We start from the raw sequence: 22,918 nt of genomic DNA on the forward strand, positions 1-22,918 counted from the left end.
ATCTCTTGTCCTGTCTCTTTCAAAGGAATATTCTAGGAATATGAACCCATAATGCTATTAAAAAAAGTGTAATTAAAAAAATTATTAAAAAAAAAGAATAAAAGTCCTCTGAAGTCCCATCCCAAGCAATAATCAAATAAAACTTATAAAGTGAAAGTCACCCAAAAAAACACAACATATAGGGTATCACAATGTCCATAATAACCCGTACAATAAAATAAAGTTGTCACTGAACCTGTTTGGTGAACGCCTTAAAAAAAATACAGTTAAACCTCACAAAAATTATGACATTTTCACATCTGAAAAAAGTAACATTTACCCTGACATGATACCAAGAAAAAGTACAGCTTGTCCTGCAAAAATATAAGCTCTAAAACAGCTCTGTATACAAAAAAAAATACTAATTATCCCCATAGTTATGCCCATTGTTACATGGTGATGCAAAAACAAGCAAATTTCTCACAAAATGAGTTCTATTTTCTGCAAAGCAAGTCAACTATAAAACAATAAGCTATATACATGGGGCATCACCGTAATTGTGATGACCCATAAAATATAGATAACACATAAGGTGAACGTCCAGGAAAAAAGGGTTAAAAACCACAAACAAGAATTAATGATTTTTTTTTTAACAACCACTAAAAAAGAGTTAATAAACCTGATTACAGTATTAGCTACTGAACCCCCGTAAATGATGTACCTGAAAAGTGGATTTCATCCACAAAAGATATAATCCCCCATATGTCCAAATTACAGAAAAATAAGTATTGGTAGTACTTAATAAGTAGTGGTCACCACACATGGGGCAAACTTTGTGGAGTTTTTCGTCATTTAATACTTTGTGACGGTTAAAATTTTGGCCCAAATTAATATATTGTCTGAAAAAACTAGAAAAGATTGAGGGTGCAAAAACCCTGATGCTGATATAAAGCCGACATTTGGAGGAAGTTAGTCTTGGCACCAAAGTAACTTTTTAACTATCTGCCTGAAAAGCAGAAAAATTTTAACTTTGAAAATGAATAATTTTTCCATTATTCCATTTCCATTTTTTTAATAACACAAAAGATATCATCCAAATGTTTCTATTCCTTTAAAGTACAATGTTTGACGAGAAAACATTCTTAAAACGATTATTCTAGGTGTTGGACCTTGTGATGGAAAATAGCACCCAAATGTCCGAATTGCCACTTATACCATTTAAAAAATGAAACCTTAAACAGCTCTGTGCCCCGAAGTATGTAAAGGTTATTGGTATTGGAATATGGCGAAGCAAAGAAACTTAAAAACTAACGGACCTCTGGTAATTGGTAATTTACTGTACTTTAGCCTTAGGCTACAATGATCAGCTTTATTGTTCATCCTGGTTCTTATGACAATCCAACATTTTCAATCCAATTGTCACAGAAACCAAACAATTAAGCTGTGGTTACAATTATAAAGTATACGGTTCCGACTTACAAACAAATTCAACTTAAGAACGAACTTACAGAACCTATCTTGTACCTAACCTGGGGACTGCCTATACAAGTTTACAGGCAGTCCCCGGGTTACATACAAGATAGGTTCTGTAGGTTTGTTCTTAAGTTGAATTTGTATGTAAATCGGAACTGTATACTTTATCATTGTAATCCCCGCCAGAACTTTTTTGGTCTCTGTGACAATTGGATTTTAAAAATGTTGGGTTGTCATAAGAATCAAGATGAACAAAAAAGCTTCATTACAGACACCTGTGATAACTGTTATAGCTGCTTATTGTAGCCTAGGACTAAAGTACAATAAATTACCAATATCTAGAGGTCCGTTTGTAACTAGGGGTCGTATGTAAGTCGAGTGTTCTTAAGTAGGGGACCGCCTGTATATCATACTGACCCAATGAGCTATCATTTGGAGCACACATAAGAGCTTACAAGAAAGTTTCGCAAATGAGGAGTTTCAATTACACCACCTATTGTAATTTTTTTTTTTCTTCCATACTGAACATAGCAACTAAAAATTGTTACCCAGAAAGCAAGCCTTCATTCTGCTCTGTTCAATTAAAAATAAATGGTTATGGATTTTTAACCGGTTAAGGACCGGGCCCTTTCCTGTTTTTTCATGTCCATTTTTCACTCCCCACCTTCAAAAATCTATAACTTTTTTATTATGACACGTAAAGAGCTGTGTGACGGCTTGTTTTCTGCGTAACAAATTGCACTTCATAGTGATGGTATTAAATATTCCATGCCATGTACTCGGAAGCGGGAAAAAAATTCCAAATGCAATGAAAATGGGGAAAAAACGCATTTGCGCCATTTTCTTGTGGGCTTGGATATTACGTCTTTCATTGAGCGCCCCGAATTACATGTCTACTTTATTCTTTGGGCCGGTACGATTAAGGGGATACCAAATTTGTATAGGTTTTATAATGTTTTCATACATTTACAAAAATTAAAACCTCCTGTACAAAAATAATTTTTTTGATTTTGCCAACTTCTGGCGCTAATAACTTTTTTATACTTTGGTGTACGGAGCTGTGGGTGGTGTAATTTTTTGCGAAATTTGATAATATGTTCAATGATATCATTTTTAGGACTGTACGACCTTTTGATCACTTTTTATAGATTTTTTTAGATTTTTCAAAATGGCAAAAAAGTGCCATTTTCGACTTTGGGCGCTATTTTCCGTTACGGGGTTAAACGCATTGAAAAACCGTTAATATATTTTGATAGTTCGGACACGTCGATACCTGATGTGTTTATGATTTTTACTGTTTATTTATATTTATGTCAGTTCTAGGGAAAGGGGGTGATTTGAAATTTTAGGTTTTTTTATTATCATTTTTTTTTTTAAACTTTTTTTTATTTTTATTTATACTATTTTTCAGACTCCCTAGGGTACTTTAACCCTAGGTTGTCTGATCGATCCTATCATATACTGCCATACTACAGTATGGCAGTATATGGGGATTTTCTTCCTCATTCATTACAATGTGCTATCAGCACATTGTAATGAAGGGGTTAAAACAAAATAGCCTCGGGTCTTCGGAAGACCCGAGGCTACCATGGAGACGGATCGCCGCCCCCCGATGACGTCACGGGGAGCGGCGATCCCAGGTAAGATGGCGGCGCCCATGCGCCGCTATCTGTTTGAGGCTGCCGGCAGCTTTGCTAGCACCGATCGCGGATGTTACCGGTAAGCCTTTGCTGCAATATGCAGCAAAGACTTACTGGCTATGGAGAGGGCTCAGCCCGTGAGCCCTCTCCATGCAGCGCGACGCGACCGCCGCCGTGAATACACGGCGGGCGGTCGCGAACCGGTTAAATGTGGGGAGCAAAAAAATGGAAACGCAAAACTGAAATAGGGCACTGCGGCAATGGGTTAAATGGCCATGGTTGGTGTACAGTACTTGCTGACCGATGAACTGCCTGTGCCAGAGCTCTTCTGGAAAAGTCATGGTTAATACACTAATCATGGCTATTTAACCCCTTTTACCTCAGCATCTAAGGGCCTCGGGGGTTGAAATATGTTTGTGTTATCTACTTTTTGTTATCAATGCTGTTTTATTTTACTTTCAGCTAGAGAACCCATTTAACTAAAGCGCATTATATTTTTGTGTTTCTTTAGGTAATGCGTTGTTGGATGCTGGAGAGGCCATGAAAAGACTTGCAGAAGTGAAAGATTCTTTAGATATAGATGTGAAACAGAACTTCCTGGATCCCTTACAAAACCTTTGCGACAAGGATCTCAAAGAAATACAGGTTAGATAATGAAAAACAATGGAATATCTCTAGGACATGGATACTTAACGAGGGTCCAAGGTCAGAACTCTTTGGCTTGGACAGCAGCTGTCTGGAAATGGATGTATGCATTGTTGAAGTTGCATGTGTATGATGGCCTCCAAGGCCTTCATATTTAACAGTGAAAAAAGCAAATTCTCTCCTCTGCCTTTTTTTTCAGCTTTTTCAAGTTGTAAAATAAGCTCTATTTAAATATGGCATATATAACACCTTAACGCTCTGCAACCAATATATCGGATGCGGAGCTGAGCCGGCATAAAATAACACGGGGTGTTAGCTGTAACAGCTGACACCCCAGTGTAACACCCGCTCACTCCGATCGCAGCTGTTTAACCTGTTATATGGCACAGTCAGCTCGACCACAGCATTTAACTTGCCTGCCAGTTGTTTCATTCCCCTCCTTCAGCCTCCCAAGCCGCCTTTGGGGGGTGCCAATTGTTTCTATGGCAGCCCTGAGGTCTCCATGCAGTGCATGTAAGATCCCGTCTGTGGCGGGATCTTAAAGTCAAAGTCAAAGTGTCACCGTATGCATGTGCAGATGATTACTTGTTCATGTCCCATGGTGGAAGTAATAAAAAAAGTTTTTCAAAAAATTTAAAAAATGCCCAAATTCCCCATTAACACACACAATGATATATAGTGTGAAAATGGTAAAAATCACAATACAATCCCCACACATATAGTATCAATGCGTCCATAATGACTGTATAATAAAAATAAATTATTGAACCTACATGATGAACGCCATTAAATAAAACTGTTAAAAACCCACTAAAAGTTTGGATTTTTACCTATTTTTATCCCACAAAAAATGCAATAAAAACTGGTTTAATGATACTGAATGATACTGGTGCAAAGTACTAAATGTTCCACCAAAAAAGCCATCGACCAGATCCATAGAAAAAAGTGTTATATTTTGCCCCTTATTAGCTTTTATTGTGAGAAATTTAGTAAAACGTAAGGAAAAATATCTAAGTATGGTATCCACACCATTGTACTGACCCATAGAATAAAGATAAGATGTTTATTAGGTTATAGGATGAACACCAAAAAAATTGTCAAAAATCTCTTTTCTACTCCGACATCCCCCAAAAAGTTAATGTTTTCAACAATAGGGCTTAGACAACTCCAAAATGGTATCACTGGAAAATGCATCTCATCCCGCAAAAAAATTGTTACAAAAGGGTGCCAATGAGAAAACTGAATTCCACTAAGTTCTAGAAGACAAAACTGGCAGCTGTATGATGCTCCCTCCCTTCTGCGTCTCGCTCTGCGCCCATACAACAATTAACTTCCACATGTGGCGTGTGTCCAAATTTTAAGATTGTTTTTCTCTTTTTACCTCTTGGAAATGTATATGCAAAACATATCAACCAAAATTAACTACTAACATGAAGTACAATGTGTCACATAACCATCTAAAAATGATTTTGGTAAGTTAAAGTATTCATAAGTTATAATTCTAGAAAATGACACATGCCAAAGTGTGGTCTAGCCTTAACATACAAACTGGCTACGTCTTGAAGGGGTTAAAAGGTCTGTCCACAGAAAACGAAAATGTTTATAACGTTATACAGTACTTTTTTTTTTTTTTTTTTTACAAGGGATTTTTTTTTTTGTTGACTGGAAGCTTCTGCCACAGCAGAAAATGGTCCCTCTCCTGCTGACACCAGGGGGGCAGTATCCTGTTAGAACTGGCACTGCTCCCAAGATGCTTATAATTTTTAATATTTTTAATGTGTCTTGGGTTAGATTTGAACTCTGGTTTTGAGGATTTAAACTCTTGGTAAAATATACAGCAACATAGAGTTATGAGGCAAATATTTTCATAGCCTAGAAGCCACAATAGATATCTTCATTATTACAAAATACAGGTATATGGATACATACATGTAGATTTATCTCCATATAACAATTTTGTGATGCTTTTTGGCATCATTAAAAGTAAACTCTAACTCTAATAAAAGGTAAAATTGTGGCTAACCAAACATTGTTGCTTTGGAGAGAGAATGAGCAACATCATGAAGAACTTAAACTCAAAAGAGATATTACAAACATGTGGCCATTTAAAAGTGTAACCACATTTTTTTCGTGTGTGAAACTACCCATACAGCCAGCCCGTGCCCCTCAGTATATTGCCAGCCAGCCCCTGCCCCCCCCCCCCCACTTGACCATAGTAGTTGCAGGCGCTGTTTTAAAACTGTTTTACCTGTCAAAAAAGGAAGCAAAATAAATTCAAATAAAATGTTGAAGCATATGACAATTGTTTTTGGACTGTAGGATAAAAAAAAAAATTTATGTTAAAGGAAATCTACCATCAAAAGCATCAAAAACTTATGCAAAGATCCAGGCACTGTGAATGTGGTAATCTTATATTGTTATCCATGACCTCCTTCCTTCTAAAATCAACTTTAAAATTATGCTGAAGGGCTCTATGGGTGTTACCACAGCCCATTCATGCCTCAGATTCAAAGACTGTTAGACTGCTTCACCTTGCCATCCTGTTCCAGCTCAGCTCTTCCCCCTCCCTTTACCTGATGTGGTGTCACTGCTGCACAGGAAGTTCCAACAAAGAGTGGGATGGGGAAGTGCTCCTTGTACGCTGTAACAGCCTGCGAATCTGCAGCACGGTGGGTCTCTTGGAACCATCCCAGTAGTCTTTCAGGCTTTAGCATAATTCTTTCAGTCTTTAGCATAATTATAACAATTGGTTTTATAAGGAAAGGGGCTACAGATAACACATATAAGAAGATTATCGTAGTCACAGTGCCTGGATCAATGAGTAAATGCCTCTGGTTTAGCCATGCTTGGTTTTGATGTTAGATTTCCTTCAAACTTCACAGCTGTTAGGCTATTTGTTAAATCATATACACTACACTGTTTTGCAATCTTTGCAAACTCCTCATACACAAACTAGGGAAATAAATTTCTGCAGAAACAGATTGCCACTGCCGATGGCTACTACTCGCTTGCTGCAGCAAAAACATGGCATAAAATCTAAAAGTTGCTGATTTTGGTTGGGTTTCATTGCTGTGAGTAATTATGGAATTACCGTTCAGAACAGAATTTTTTGGACTAAAAGACACACTTTTTGGCTTGAAAAAATATTCCTAAAAAGAGCCTGTGTCTTATAATTTGAAGTTCAGGAGGGTTCAGCACAGCCAGACTCTCCTAACTGCTGTAATAGAGATTGTGTGAGGCGATAACATAGCGATTCACCTGATCTGCCAGAGAGAAGAGCCTCCGCACTGCTCTCTCCATCTCCCAGGTGTCCTGGCAGTTATTACCTACAGGACCTGAAGTTATTTCAGAAGCATGTGGTATATGATTTGCTGTTGCCAAGTGCCAAGAGCTCAGCCTCCTTGTACTTAGACTATTATGGAGAAGCAAAATTGTGTCTAATAATCCGAAATATAAGGAATATTGCAAAGAGCTATTGTTTGAAAACCAACTCAATAGGTAAAATGAGGAAATTCTAAAACATTAAAGAACACATTTTAGCTCTAATTATAGCGTGTTTTATAGTTTCCCATTCACTTGTTTTGTATTTTAAGTCATCTGTTTCTCTTTCATTATTTTATAGTTAACTGTGTTCCGTTTTTTTATTTTATTATTATTTTGTTGTTATTCTACTCAACCCTTTATACAGTTTTAAGTTCTTTGATATTTAATGGGTAACAACTTCACCTCTCATTTTTTAGCACCATTTGAAGAAATTAGAAGGTCGAAGGTTGGATTATGACTACAAAAAAAAACGCCAAGGAAAGATCCCAGATGAAGAGTTGAGGCAAGCCTTAGAGAAGTTTATAGAGTCTAAAGAAGTTGCAGAGACAAGTATGCTCAATCTTTTGGATACTGATGTAAGAAAAATAAGTGTTTGTTAGCCTCTTTTATGAAAAAGAGAATATTTGGGAATTTAATAAATAATAATTATTTTTTGTGAGCTTTAGGGTGCCAGATTTCTAAGAGAATGTGGTTAAAGGAAACCTACCATTTGATTTGATGCATTATAAAGCAAACATACCTTGAGAATGCTGTAGCTACACTGATGCAAGATCATATCATATCATGGGATACAAAATTGGAAAGTCCTACCTATAAAAATTAAACAAATGTTTTTTCCCCATAACCAGTCATATGTTTGTTCTCAAGAAAATCATCCAGGCCTCTCTTGAACATGTACATAGAGTCCGCCATAACAACCTCCTGCGGCAGAGAGTTCCATAGTCTCACTGCTCTTACAGTAAAGAACCTTTGTCTATGGCAGTGGTGGCGAACCTATGGCACTGGTGCCAGAGGTGGCACTCGGAGGCCTCTCTGCGGGCACGCGGGCTGTCTCCCAGACACAGAGTTTGCCAGACATGGCACCTTCCTGCAGTCTCAGGGAGTCCACGTAGTGCCCTGCTATTTTAAAATGACTGATCCTGTGCTGCTTGGTCCGGTCCGAAGAGTGAGAAAGTGTGGACAGAGTTGGATTGGGGCTCAAAGATTCTGGTTGCAATAAGTTTGTTACTGCCTAAATTGTTGTCACTTTGGGAAAAGCTAGTGTGTTTTGGGTCTCATTTTGGGCACTTGATCTCTAAAAGGTTCGCCATCACTGGTCTATGGTGATGGTAGAATTGCCTCTCCTCTAGGTGTAGATGAGGCCCCATTGTCCTGGTCACAGGCCTAGATATTAAAAAAATTCTTTTGGAGAGATCCTTGTACTGCTCGTTCAGGTATTTGTACATTTTAATGAGGTCTCCCCTTAGTGATTTTTTTTTTTTTAAGATTAATAACCTCAAATTTAGTAATCTCTCATTGTATTCTAGTCCCCTCATTTCCCTTATAATCTTGGTTGCTCTCTTGGTTGTCCTTATCGTGAGAATATATTCCTATCTTGATACATGCCATAATTGTTTTTGCTTTAGTAGCACCTGCCTGGCCCTTCTCACTAAAATTAAGTTTACCATCCACCAAGTCTTTTTCCGCTACAGTTGACTGTTAAGAACATAATTTAATTTTTGTTTCTATGGCCCAAATATGTTACATATATCTACATTGTAATAATAATAATCATTTATATCAGCCATTTCTCCGCCCAATCCACCAGCTTCCACAACTCAGATTATGATCCTCTATCCTGTGAAGTTTATAAATCGCAGAAAAAAATTGTTTTATTCTAAGTCTGTAAACGGTGTAAGGATGACTGTGGTAGCCATTCCATTGTAAAAACTGTACAATTTTACAGGTGGAGCAAGTAAGTCAGCTCTCTGCTCTAGTGGAAGCACAGGTGGATTACCACAGACAAGCATTTCAGATACTGGAAGAATTGTCAGACAAGCTCAAGATTAGCGTTCGGGAAGCTTCTTCCCGGCCCAAAAGAGAAGTTAAAGTAAAAACTCAAGACTATGACTATGGTGACACTGATCATTCAAATGGAGGCATTTCCTGTAACCCTGTCAGCAAAGTACCAGGTAAGTTACCATTATAAATAGATTGTCTGGAAGTTGTGGAAAAGATGTGCGGAAAATGTAATGCAAAAAAAAAAAAGAATAGCTAGTCGCTCCCATGTTCTAGGGGTCCATGTGGATGACCATGGCTGTTATGTCATGTAACCAACTGCAGTAGCGCTTATACCAATTTTACTGATATTAAAGCACAACATGTACCTTTTTGTGGATTCTAAACAAAGCAACGTTTTAACACTTTGCCGGAGAGGTCCAGTGCCTGTAATTTGCGTAGGTGGTCTATGACAACGCTGGGTCAAGGGTCTTGCTGGATGCAGCTTTCGTGGAAGGCCCTAGATGTGGTTGGTGCTGGAGAGATTTGGGTTTCCCAGGGAATTCATATCTGTGGGCCCACCTTTTATATAGCTCCCCTGTGGCCTCTGTCATGGTTAAGGCGTTCACCTCCTAACAATTGTCGTTGATACTCACCAGTGCTACTCCTCTTTCCCCTCAGTTAAGGTATATCTGTGGAACCACCAAACTTTAGTACTCGCCTGCTGTCCAGGGGTTGACATTGGGGTTTTGGTGGGGACATTGGCCTATACGCTGACAACATCTTGCTTATCTTGGAGGACTCTGGACCCCTGCTAAGTGTGCTACTAAAGGTGATTACAGAATTCCATCTGCATTCAGGGTTTCGGATTAACTGATTAAAATGTAACCTCCTCCCGATAGACTTCTTTGCCGCTATTGCAGAGCCTATTCACGTAACCTTGGTGATCAATTATTTGGGTCTGAGTAACGTGTTCTGTTAATTATTATTTGCTGAATGTGTTTCCTCTCCTGGGCCTAGTGTTTCTTTGTACTGGGGCATGGTCAAAACGGCACCGGTCACTCCCTGCTCATGTGAACTTGATCAAGATGATCCTCTCACTGACTGTCCTACTACAATCTCCAGTTTATGTACCATGTACTTTTTTTCAAAAGCTGCCTAGTCACGTGTCCGGTTTTATTTGGGGAGGTAAGAGGGCTATGATGGCCACCCATTCGCTATTTTGCTCCTGGGAGGAGTAAGGGTGAGGCTCCATGATTTTAAATTATATTATTGAGCTGCCCTATTGTCCCATTTCCCCTGGATGTTTTACCTTATATAAAATATATGCCTACAATTCACACTCCAATAGCGAGTACCATGGTGCATGGCTTTTTAGCATTTTAATGTGTGCAGGTTTACATTCAATAATCTAGCCTGGGATGGTGTTTTGGCATTATTACAATAACCTCTAACTGGTGTAACATCCATGAATTTGGTTTTTACAAAGGATAGTTATTTATGACTACTTACAAGTGGCATTTGATGTAGGTGGGAACAGGAAAAGACAAAACATCTCCTGCAAGGGATGAGGTGGAAGTTGAATTCTACCATTTTATTATTCAAAGGAAGTGACCCTATCTCGGTGGCCAGTTTATGGCTACCTCCAGGGTTGATTCCATGTGCCAACTGCAGCTGTGGGAACTTGAGTTTTTGAAACTTTGTGTCAACCAGTTAGACCTGTAGAGACTTGTTAGTCAATGTAAAGAAAATGGTACAAGAAGAGAAATATGGTATAAAGGCTGGATTCACACTCCCGTTGCCTGCCATACTGTAGCATGGCGGGCACACGGCAGCACGCAGGGAGAGGAGGAGGTGTGAGCGCTGCCATGACCGAATGCCCGAATGATCATGAGAGATAACTGATAAAATTCCATATAATGCATAAACTCAGCTTAAAAATACTTTCTATTATGTTTAATATTTCAATTTGTATTAATGTGATTTGTTTGGATTGTTGTTGGTGTTGTAATAGATTTATAATGAAATATGATAAATCCCCAGTCAACCTTGATTCTTTTTCCAGAGATGAAAGCTTACTTTTATTAGATTTTAGATCCAGAGACTGCAATACATTGACAATGGTGTATGTGTGTGTGTGTGTGTATAATACACCATTGTCAATGTATTCCTATATATATAGTCTAATCAGCCTCACATAGCAAGCCTCTACATCCTCCTTTTCTTTTCCTTCTCTCCATACCTCCTCTCAAACTAACTACCGTATATATCTGTGTATAAGCCGAGTTTTTCAGCACAAAACATGTGCTGAAAGACCCCACCTCGGCTTATACATGAGTGTATAAAAAATAAACGTACATACTAACCTTCCGGCTCCCAGGTGCTCCGGTGACCATGGCTCCTCTCTCTGCTGTAACGGCCAGCGGAGCCGCGGGGATTAGAATCAATCACATTAAAAAAATAAGAAAAATAGGAAAGAAACATTTCTTTTCAAAAAGTTAAAATCATCCCTCTTTCCCAAGAACAGATACAAAAATAAATAAACAATAAAATTCATTATTATTATTTACAAATGAATCCACGCCTGAAGAAGGGACCTGTGTGCATTCACAACTGCACAAGTAGTTTTTACAAAAGGTTTTTGATTTTTCCTGGCTAACACGGTACTTCTACAATTTTCTCAACATACTATGTCCTGGATTATTACCTGGTTGAGTGGTATAAAGTGGACTGGCGATTCATTGACATACATCATATCCATCAGAAAATGAATATTTTGTATATTGGTATGAAAGAGCTTGATTCCTGCATATGCAACCATTTCCCCTTTAACCCCTATGCGCACCAGGACATTATGTCTCTGCGGGAAGATGCTTACCGTATCGGGACGTTCTATAACGTCCCGCTTCTGGCACCGGCTCAGGAACGGAGTTGGGAGCAGAAGCAGCGGCTTTCAGCTGGCTCTGATCGCAAGTGTTAACCCCTTACACGCTGCGGTCAAGCATTACTGCGGCATGTAATGGTGTTCCCCCTATGGATCTGATCCTCGTGCCGCTTACTGGGGGATCCAATGCCCTTCTCGGTCTGAATGTAAACTGTCTACGCATGCGTCTCCATTGTCAGACAGTTTACACTGCTCTACAATGAATTAGTATTGTACAGCTGTGTATTGGACTTCATCAGAGTATCGCTGATTCAAGTATGTATAAGTAAAAAAAAAACTAAAACTCTTAACAAAGTATAAAAAAACACAAACGCACAACCCTCCCCCCCCCCCCCGCATATTTGGTATTGCCGCGTCTGTAACAATCTGTATAATAAAATAGAATTGTTATTGGACCTCCATAGTAAACGCCGGGGGAAAAAAACGTTCTGAAAAAAGATAATTTTTAATTAATACTTTTTAAAAAATGCTCTAAAAAGTGATTAAAAAAATGTTACCCATTCTATAATAAGACCACTAAAAAGAACAGCTCTTCTTGCAAAAAATAAGCCCCTAACCAGATTTTTCAGCCAAAAAATAAAAAAGTTGTTCATTTTAGCATCGCCATCTTTTCAAATGCATAAGATTTTTTCCAAATTAGCTTTTATTCAGTAAAATTGAATACAATACATAAACCCCCCACATATTTGGTATTGCTGCGTCCATGACAATCTGCATAATAAAACAGAATGGTTTTTAGATCTGCAAAGTGAACCCCGTAAAAAAACAACCCCAAAAAGGGTGGTCCAGCTGCCCAAACTCCAAATGTTCAAAAAAAAGACTTAGTGGACGTGATTGTAAATGAAGTATATTCTTTATTTTCCACACTTTTAAAAACACGGCTTGTCAACGAACAGAGGGCAAACGCACAGCCACAGATAAGCAAGTCTACGCGTTTCGGAAAGATTCCTTACTCATTAAGTCATGAGTAGGGTCCGGAGGTTTGTTCTTAAATTGAATTTGTATGTAAGTCGAAACTGTATATTTATTATTGTAGTTCCAGATAAAAAATTTTTGGCCCCAGTGACAATTGGAGTTTAAACATTTTTTGCTGTAATGGGACCAAGGATAATCAATAAAGCTTCACTACAGACACCTTACAGCTGATTATTGCAATCTGGGACTATAATAAAGCATTCAGAAAGCTTCACCAGATGTCAGAGGGGTCTGTCTGTAACTATGGGTTTGTTGTAAGTCGGGTGTCCTTAAGTAGGGGACCGTCTGTATTGTAAAAAAAATTTGTAGACCGCACCTCCATTTTGTTTTAACCCCTATAAAACGCCTAAAGGGTTAACAAACTTCTCAAAAGTGGTTTTTCATACGTTGAGGTGTGTAGTATCCATAATGGGGTAATTTATGAGCCTCGCTATTTAGGCCTCTCACAGTCAATTAAAATCTGAGCAGGTCCATCTAAATAAGGGTTTTGGTGATTTTCCCAAAAATTTGAAAAGTGGCATCCAAATTCTGATCCTCATAATATTCTAGTAAAATATGTGGAATCTTACAACATAAAGCAGACATTTGGGAAATGTAAGTTATGAATTTATTTGGGAGATTTGCATTAAAAGTAGAGAATTTAGAACTTTGAAAATTAAAGAATTTTTTTAAATTTTTTGCCAAATTTAACTTTTTTCATAACTAAGCACAAAAGATTTCATCCAAATTTTTTTAACTAATTTGAAGTATGTGTCACGAGAAAACAATCTCAAAATCCCCTGGATATCTTCCAAAGTTCCAAAGCTATAAGCGATTATAGTGACACAGGGCAGATTTGAAAAATGGGGCCGCATCCTAAAAGCCAAAATAGACTGAGTCCCGAAGGGGTTAAGTGTTATACATCTAGTATGCATAATACTTTGATTAATTTTACTTTAATTATTTTTTAGTCTCCTCCGCTTTTCGCTCAGAGAAGCCCACCAGGACACCTAGTAACCGCAGCTCAAGTAAGTGATGTCTTGATCATGTGTCTGATCTGTAGTGCTCTTCCAGTCCTGTTATGCCATAAGTTTTCACCAACCTGTATCGGGAACGTAATGAGGTTCTATATTCTGGGAGATTTTGCTTTTACTTATAAATAGATCTTTTTTTTTTTTTTCTTTCTTTTTTAAATTTCTTTTTATTGAAAAAGCGTATACAAACAATGCAATGAAATCAATTCTTAATATACAAAAATATACTTTCAGTGTACTTTTATCCAATGTGTTATACAATATGCTTATCATTTTTCCTTTTTTATCCCTGTATAATTTCATATCTCTTGTTGTATTATCTTGTTGTAAAACGATCCCTTTCCCACCCCCCACCCTTACCACCCAAGTAGTCCCTGCTAGAGGGGAGAGGAAGAGAAAAGAAAAAAAAAATTGAAAATTCCCTTTTTTTTTTGTTATGCAGGCTTTATTTGTGATACCCAAAGCTTATCCCGGACCAGCTTTTCACCCCTACATGAATACTGTATTTTTTTCATATTGTTCAACTTTCCTGCATAAGGCCTCCCACTGATGTAATGTTGGAGGATTATCGTTCTTCCAGTTCTTGGCCAGGGCGATCTTTGCTAATAAGGATAATCTACAAATTGCCACGATTTGATATTTCCTCAGATCTGGACACGATTTACAACTGAGCACATTAAGCAGCAATATTTTGGCGGATGCCTCTATTGTGGTGCCCAAGCGCTATTCTATTCTCTGATGTACACTTGCCCAATAAGGGCGAATTCGCGGGCAGCTCCATGTCATATGGTAAAATCCTGCATCACATAATCCACATCTCCAGCAAATTGCTGAATCTGATTTTCTCATCCTAGCTAATTTTCGGGGGGTATAATATAAACGATGTAAGAAATTAAAATATACCATCTTGTGATTCATACTAATAGAAGAGTGATTAATATTGTGAAATACCCAGTTCCATTGTTCACTGGTCATGTCTCCTACTTCTAATTCCCAGTGTCCTTGTGCTTTGAACTTCTTATTCCGTGTATTTTCTTTATTTAATGTGTTATAGACTAGATATTGTATATTTACCCACCCAGTTTGTCCATATTTTATCAATCAGCGTGTCTTTTTCAACCAAAAAAAAAGCTTTATTCGTTGATCCCCTAAAGTGCGTCAATTATTTGGATATAATAAAAATAGTGTTTACCCTCAATTCCATAATCTCTTTGCAAATCTGAGAAAGGGATCAAGTTTCCATTTATGAAAATTTGTGCAACCTTTTTGATCCCCCAAGTGCCCCAAAATTTCCCACTATCCCCCTGTGTCCAACATTCTCTTATATTTACGTTAAACCATAATGGAGTATTTTCTATTGCTCCTCTTATTTGCCCTATCTTCCTTAATGCTTTCCAAATCTTGTTGAGCATATGACAAAAGGGTATTTTTCTCAATTCGCCAATGCCCAGCTGTCCTGACTCTAATACCTCCATCCATTGTGCCAATCCCTTGGCTTTTCCCATTATAACCTTCATTGCTTCTGAATCTATCCATCTGGATAGAGAGCAAATTTTCGCTGCCAAGAAATAGTCTGAAATTAGGAATGGACAGGCCTCCTTCTTTATATTTTTTATACAAGAAACCCAGTTTTATTCTTACATTCTTCCGCCCCCATATTAGTTCATTTATCAATCTTTCGATTAGATGAAAGAATTTATCATGGATCCATACCGGGGAGGCCGACAGCAGCTGGGGTAGAATAATCATCTTGAGTAAACCCATCCTATCCGCTCTGGACAACGGCAGTTTGGTCCATATTGAGACTTTACCTCTAAGTTTGTTAATGACCGGGACTATGTTAAGCTTGGCAAAATCTTCTATCCTGGGCGATATTTTAAGTCCTAAATAGTCTAATTCTTGATCGGGCGATAGAATGTTAATCGGCTCCAATCCTCCTGGTACTGTGGATCCTAAAGGCAGAAGCATGGTCTTGTCCCAGTTAATTTCCAGTCCAGATTTCCTTCCAAATTCCTGTGCCACCCGCATCACACTCGGGATTGAGGATTATAGATTCCTCAAACACAACAAGATCTTGTCTGTGTATAGTATAATTTTATCCATATTATCTCCGATACCAAAGCCCATTATGCTGTTCTCTTCCCTTATAGTTGATGCAAGTGGTTCCAGGAATAACTTAAACAACATGGGGGAGAGGGGGCACCCCTGTCTTGTGCCTCTACCCAGCCCTATTTGCTCAGACCATCTACCGTTGACATCGATTCTTGCTATTGGGTCCCTGTATAATAATTTTGTCCATGACAGGAAACCCCTGCCAATCCCAAATTTTTCCATTGTGGCCCAAAGGAATGACCACTCCACCCTGTCGAAGGCCTTCGAGGCATCCAAAGACAGGATGGAGCGGTCACCCCCCGGCTCACAGCTTTGAATACTCATATAGAGCCTGTCAAAGTTATTGATCGTCGACCTTCCCGGTATGAACCCACTTTGATCTTGGTGTATCAGATCACCTATCACCTTCTGTAGTCTAAGAGCCAAGGTCTTTGCTAAGATTTTAATGTCCGTATTGAGCAATGAAATGGGTCTATAAGAGTCACTATATAGCGGGTTCTTGTTTTTTTTGGTATCAAAATAATTATTGCTTCCCTCATTGAGCCCGTTAGAGTTCCTCCATTTCTAGCCTTATTCAGGACTTCCAGTAACATGGGGAGGAGAACATCACCATACCTACTATAGATTTCAAATGGCAGACACGTCAGATCCTGGGCTGGTGTTTCTCTGGATAGATCCCACTGACTGTCTCAATTCTTCGACCGTCAGTGGGGTCTCCAGTACCTGTATCTGGCTCTCCGTTAGTCTGGGAAGTTTTATTCCAGCAAGATACTTGTTGACGTCTGCCTCTCCAGTTCTGTTTTGAGACCTGTACAGATCTGTGAAGTAACTCTCAAAAACCCGTCTAATCTGTTCCTCTTCAGTTATTATGACTCCCTGTGTGTTCTGGATCTGTTGTATTTTGGGTTTTTTTCCCCTGCTCCGAAATAATTTCCGAGAGGAGTTTTCCTGGCTTGCCTGATGCGCAAAATTGTTTCTGGCCCCTAAAAAAAAAAAGTGCTTGTTGTGCTTTGTGTGCTAATAAGTCTGTGTATTCCCTTTTCTTTATGTGCAATTGTTGGCTCGTCGAGGGTGTGGGGTTGTCATTGTGAAGTTGTTCTAGCTGTTGTATATTATTTTTGAGTTCCATCTCTGTTTTCTTAAAGGAGAATTTTATTTTGCTAATTTCTCTAAGCCACCACCCTCGTATGCATCCTTTTAATGCATCCCACACTGTTCCCACTTCCGCTGAATTCAAGTTGCGGTTCCAGAATTCCAGTACTTCTCTTTTAAAATTTTCCTCTCTTGTTGTAATGATGGTCATCCAGTGAGGGTTTAATCTAAAAGGTCTTTTCCACCTGTCCGTCTTACCCTGGAACTCCAACTCTACTATCATCACGGAGTGGTCAGATTGACCAGCATTCTGATATTTAATTTGCTTTACCTGCCCAACAGAATCTTTGGTTGCTAATACTAAGTCAATTTTGGACATCACCGTGTGTGTTCTTGAAAAACAAGAATATCCCTTTTTTTCCCCATATAGATGTCGCCAGATGTCTATCCATCCAACTTCTTGGCAAAACTTAGCCAATGGGGAACCAATATTTTGTTGTGGTCCATCCATTCTATTCAAATTGACCCGGTCTAACCTCGGATTCATAGTACAATTGTAATCCCCACACAAGTAAACAGGGCATGTGGCTCTGGAAGCCAAGAAAAGCATCACTTTCCCCAAAACATTTAGAGAAAATGGGGGGGGGGGGATTGTACAAAAAGATAAGAATACAGATTGTTCCATAGAATCTCCCATGAAGGAAGACGTATCTCCCTTCCGTATCCAGTTCTGAGGAATGTATCTCGCAGTCAACCATCCTATGGATATAAGCGCTAACTCCCCTTGAATAGGAGGAGTAGACCGAGTGGTATTCAGCCACTGCCCATTTTTTCCTGACTTGTTGCACCCTTGCTTTTTCCAAATGGGTTTCGACCAAGCATACTATGGCTAGTAGATATGATTGCACAATGTCGAAAACTATGCGCCTTTTCACCCTATCTCCCAACCCCCTAAAGTTCCATGTGATTAAGGAAAACATGGCTCAAGAAAAAAAAAAAAGGATATTCCTCTCCCTCCCTAGCAACCTCGACCCCACCCTCCCCCTGCCCCCCTTAATGTACCAAGTTCCTCTTATGGTACTCCTACCTAGGGTAGTCCCTCTGTCCCCCCATCCTCGCATTACACCGCCCTAGTTCAGCCTCTTGCCTTCTCCTCTTCTTCTCTTTTATAGTCCTTTCGACTCTACCCATTTCATTCCTTCCTCAGCGTTGTTGAAAAACCACGTTTTTCCCTTGTGTACTACTCTTAGTCGGGCTGGAAAAAGCAGAGAATAGGATAAACCTGCCTGAATTAATCGTTTTTTATGTTCAGTAAATCCCCCTTTTGAGCATAGTCTGTTTTGAGTAGTCTGGGTAAACTGAAATCTTGTTCCCCTCAAAAACGGCCTCTTTAATATTCCGCAAAGCCTGAATTATTATGTCCCTGTCCTTAGATAGCAAAATCTTACATATAATTGGTCGCGGATAGGCACCAGGTATTGGTCTCATTCCTGGAATGCGATGTGCCCGTTCCACGCAAAACATGGGGGATAGTTTTTGTGTGCCCACCGTGTCCTGTAACCATGTTTGTATAAATTGCACTGTGTCCTTTCCCTCCACCCCCTCAGGGAAGCCGATTATTCTTAGATTTGACCTCCTTGACCGGTCTTCCATATCTACCAGCCTATTTTGTAATTCCTTGTTTTCTGCTTTTATATGATCGAGAGTCATTTTATTATGCTCCATTTTTTTTTCCATCTTACTCATTTTATTTTCTTGTGTACTGAGCCTGTCTCTCATCTTAGTAATCTTGTGTGGAGAGGTTTTCTATGGCTGGGTTAATTTTGTTTACCGCCAACAAAATTTCCTCCCATATTGGAGGATTCCCTGGAGGGTCTGGTGGATCCCCATCTTTGCTGTCATTTTCGGAGGCAGGAGGCCTAGCGCCTGCCTCCTTAGCAGTTTTTGGGTTTTTGTTAGGGGTATTCTTTAGAAATTTGTCTATTTGAGGGATTTTTATCCTTAGGGGAACTAGACCCTGCAGATTTTCTGGATCCACTTTTTGGTGGCATTTTTCTAGGCCCCTATGTGTTTTCCGTGGTTGTCCTGAATTACCACTTCTGATAATGCAGTGTGTTATGAAAGTCACTTAACTATATAGGCTTGCTCAAATAGTGGCGGTCATGAGAGGCCCTCCTGGCTTGTTATAACCTGTATAATCAAGATAACCACATATGAACACTGGAAGCAAATCAATGTTCACTATAACAAAACTTATACATAGATCTTTAAATGCTGTAAATAACTAGTATTTGACACTTAAGGTGTCACAAGGGTGGAGAAGAGTCAAGCTAGGATGCTCCTTCCTGTATTTTTTTGTTTTTGTTTTATATACATCATTCATACACTGCCTAGGCTAGCTGAAATTTGGATAGGAGATGGACAAAAATACTATCTGACTGACACAGGCTCAAGTCTATGAGAACGCATCAGAGAGCACTACAATGATGTGATTAACCATAAAGACACCACAACAGCTAAACATATAAATGAATATAATTTTGGACTTCCAAATACATTATAGAGCACATTTAGTAAGGTCCGTGTTTTTCTGTCGGACTTTGCACATTATTTCTAGTGCAATCTGCTTGCACATGTATTTAAGAAGTGTCCAAGACGGAAGTGTTGCACGTGACCCTTTTGTGGCGTGTCTGCACTATACTTCATGTGACACAAATTTCGGCACTGAAGGGGCGTTCCGGTCACGCTCAGTTGGACCGTGCACCAGATTGAACATGCAAAGTCCGAAAGAAGTGTGTGGAACACCCCATGTTAAAGGTGAACTGAAAAAAAAAAGGTGAACACTGTCAGAGAAGTGCAGAGGGCTCCAGATTCATAAAGAATGACATAGGGATAGGACCTGATTAAACATCTGGAACACCATATATTTCTCATAGAGCCGGTCAGTAGGTAAGCCGATGTTTCTGCCAAGTGTAGAACTAATGAGTACTATGTTGATAGGAACAAGAATGTATATACATATGTGTAGAATAAGAAGTGATACCTTTGCTTAACTGATCAAACATTGTGCCTGGATTTATCTTGGGACCACTGAGTTTCCATAAAAAAGGCAAGGAAAGAGATGTGTATGAATGACACAAATAAACTTTATTAGTATAGCAATTTAAAACATACTTAAAAACCCAAGAGAAAAATTGGGTACATATCACATGGTTTCCCCAGAAGAACCACATATATAAATGGTGAAAAACACCATATAGAACAAAAATAAAGGTGAGTAGAAATATATAATGCACAGATGATATATATATAGGACCAGCGAATAATAATAAAAGGCCTTACTATTTCGAAGGTAGTCAGTAGGAAGCAAGGTCCAATGTAAACAAATCACAACAGGATAGTGCAAAAATACATTACCAAATAGGTGGGTTCAGTCTGGGGAGAGAGGAATGCCCCACGCGTATCGCCCGCCGAGTCGATACACATCTCTTTCCTTGCCTTTTTTATTGTTACGCTTTGGATGTGTGACCATACTTTCCTATGGTACATTGTTACCCCAATCTCTTTAAGTACACCACTGAGTTTCCGCTTTCTGTATAAATTTCCATGAATAACCTATTATGGGTGGCAGAGCAATGCCTGTAACAGATAGTGATTGGTGGCTCGGTGAATAACCATGAACCCTTAGGCCTGGCCCTAATATTTAACCCCTTAACAACCAGGTCCCTTTTGTTTTTTGCGTTTTCATTTTTTACTTCACACCTTCAAAAACTATAACTTTTTTATTTTTCCATGTAAAGATCTGTGTGATGCCTGTTTTCTGCTTAACAAACTTCATAGTGACTGTATTTAATATACCATGCCGTGTATTGGGCAGCGAGGAAAAATAATTCCAAATGCAGTGAAATTGGTGAAAAAATGTGGGCTTGGATTTTACAGCTTTCACTGTGTGCCCTAAATGACACGTCTCCTTTATTCTTTGGATCAGTACGATCACAGGAATGTTTTGCGTTGTGGGGTTTAAAAGACAGGAATAACCGTAATTAAATTTTGATCTTACATTTTTGGATGCAGCGATACCTAACATGTTTATGATTTTTACTGTTTATATTTATATCAGATTTAGGGAAAGGAAGCCAATTTTAATTTTTAGGGTTTTTTTACATGTTTTTTTTATATATATACTTTTTTAATTTTTATTTCCTACAGTTTTTCAGACCTCGTAGGGAATTTTCCACATCATCTATTACAATGTACAAATCGCAACTTGTAATAGAAGGGTTCAAACCTGACAGATCACCATTTCCATGCGCCACTGGCTAGCACCAATTGTGGGTGTTACCGGTGGGTGTTTGCTGCAATATGCCCGTGAACCCTCTCCAAACACCTGCAGCCAACGTGTGACATATTACTACATCCCTCGATGTTAAAAGACATCTATCACCGTATTTATTGATGGTAAATGTCCCAAACTTACTTGCTTGTCTTGTCTCTCAGGGGATGATCTCGCTTTTATGAAGTCCTGAGACAACAGGATTGTTGTAAAAAAGACTTTATAAAGAGATTCAAATGAGACAGAGGCACTCAGGGCACCTCTCAGCTTCACCTAGTAGTATTGCAGTATATGGTAGATATAGATCAGACCATCTAGGGTTAATGTAGCCTAGAGGGTTTAAAAAATGGTAAAAAAAATAAATCAAATCACCCTCCTTTCCATAGAACTGATATAAAACATAATAAACAGTAAAACTCACAGACACAATAGGTATCACCGCATCTCAAAATGCCTGATCTATAAAAATGTAAAAGCAATTATTGCTACAGGAAATAACGGAAAATAGCGCCCAAATGTCCAAAACACGACTTTTACACCATTTTACATCACATAAAAAATTAATAAAGAGATCAAAATATTGCACAGTGCTCAAAATGGTAGCAATAAAAACGTTGGCTTATTTTGCAAAATATGACACCTCCCACAACTCCGTACACCACAGTATGAAAAAATTGTTAGCATCAGAAAATGTTTACTTTTTCACATTCATTTCCCTTTTGAAAATGTATTAAAATGTAATAAAACCTATATAAATTTAGTATTGCCGTGATCGTATGGAACCAAAGAATAAGGGTGAGGTGTTGTTTGTAGCACACAGTGAAAGTCGTTGTAAAAGCTGAGCCCACAAGAACGTTTTTTTTTTTTTTTTTCCCAATTTTTCCACATTTGGAATTTTTTTCCAGTACAAGGCATGAGATAATAAATAACGCCACAGAGAAGTAAAATTTGATACGCACAAAATAAGCCCTCACGCAGCTCTGTACACGGAGTTATGGATTTTTGAAAGTGGAGAGCAAAAATTAGCGAAAAAACCCTGCACCCATAAGGGGTTAAAGGGGTTTTCCGATGAGAGAAAATTCTCAAATCTCATCACCTGGTAATGTGAAGTAAAGGGTTAAAAATGATCTTTATTGTGTTAACAATTTTATTCAGCTTTATTGCTGTTTTAGCTCCTACCACTCAGTGACTCTTAAAGCAGAAAATTCATGATCCATCTAGTTCTGTGAGCTTACAATGTGGTTACAAGGTTTATTTACACTTTTATTTAGCTTCTGAACATTGTACTGGTATCTGACACATATAAAGAGATATGAAACAGATCAGAGATAAAAGATGAGATTATGAGATCCATTAGATGGCTATTGCACACAATGACCGTCAGCTCTCCTACATCTTTGCTATTCCACAA

The 22,918-nt window shown here is 38.6% G+C and overlaps 1 protein-coding gene across 1 annotated transcript in view; it reads left to right on the plus strand.

The window, feature by feature from the left end:
• SH3GL1 (SH3 domain containing GRB2 like 1, endophilin A2) overlaps positions 1 to 22,918 on the plus strand; it is a 78,955-nt gene that overhangs the window by 53,850 nt on the left and 2,187 nt on the right. Inside the window, exons 5-8 of the mRNA XM_072113304.1 lie at positions 3,604 to 3,737; positions 7,478 to 7,636; positions 9,007 to 9,232; positions 13,908 to 13,964. Coding sequence (XP_071969405.1) covers positions 3,604 to 3,737; positions 7,478 to 7,636; positions 9,007 to 9,232; positions 13,908 to 13,964 — 576 coding nt within the window. The remainder of the gene's footprint in view (positions 1 to 3,603; positions 3,738 to 7,477; positions 7,637 to 9,006; positions 9,233 to 13,907; positions 13,965 to 22,918) is intronic.

The sequence above is a fragment of the Engystomops pustulosus genome, chromosome 1, assembly GCF_040894005.1.
Source record: "Engystomops pustulosus chromosome 1, aEngPut4.maternal, whole genome shotgun sequence".
Classification (NCBI taxonomy): Eukaryota; Metazoa; Chordata; class Amphibia; order Anura; family Leptodactylidae; genus Engystomops; species Engystomops pustulosus.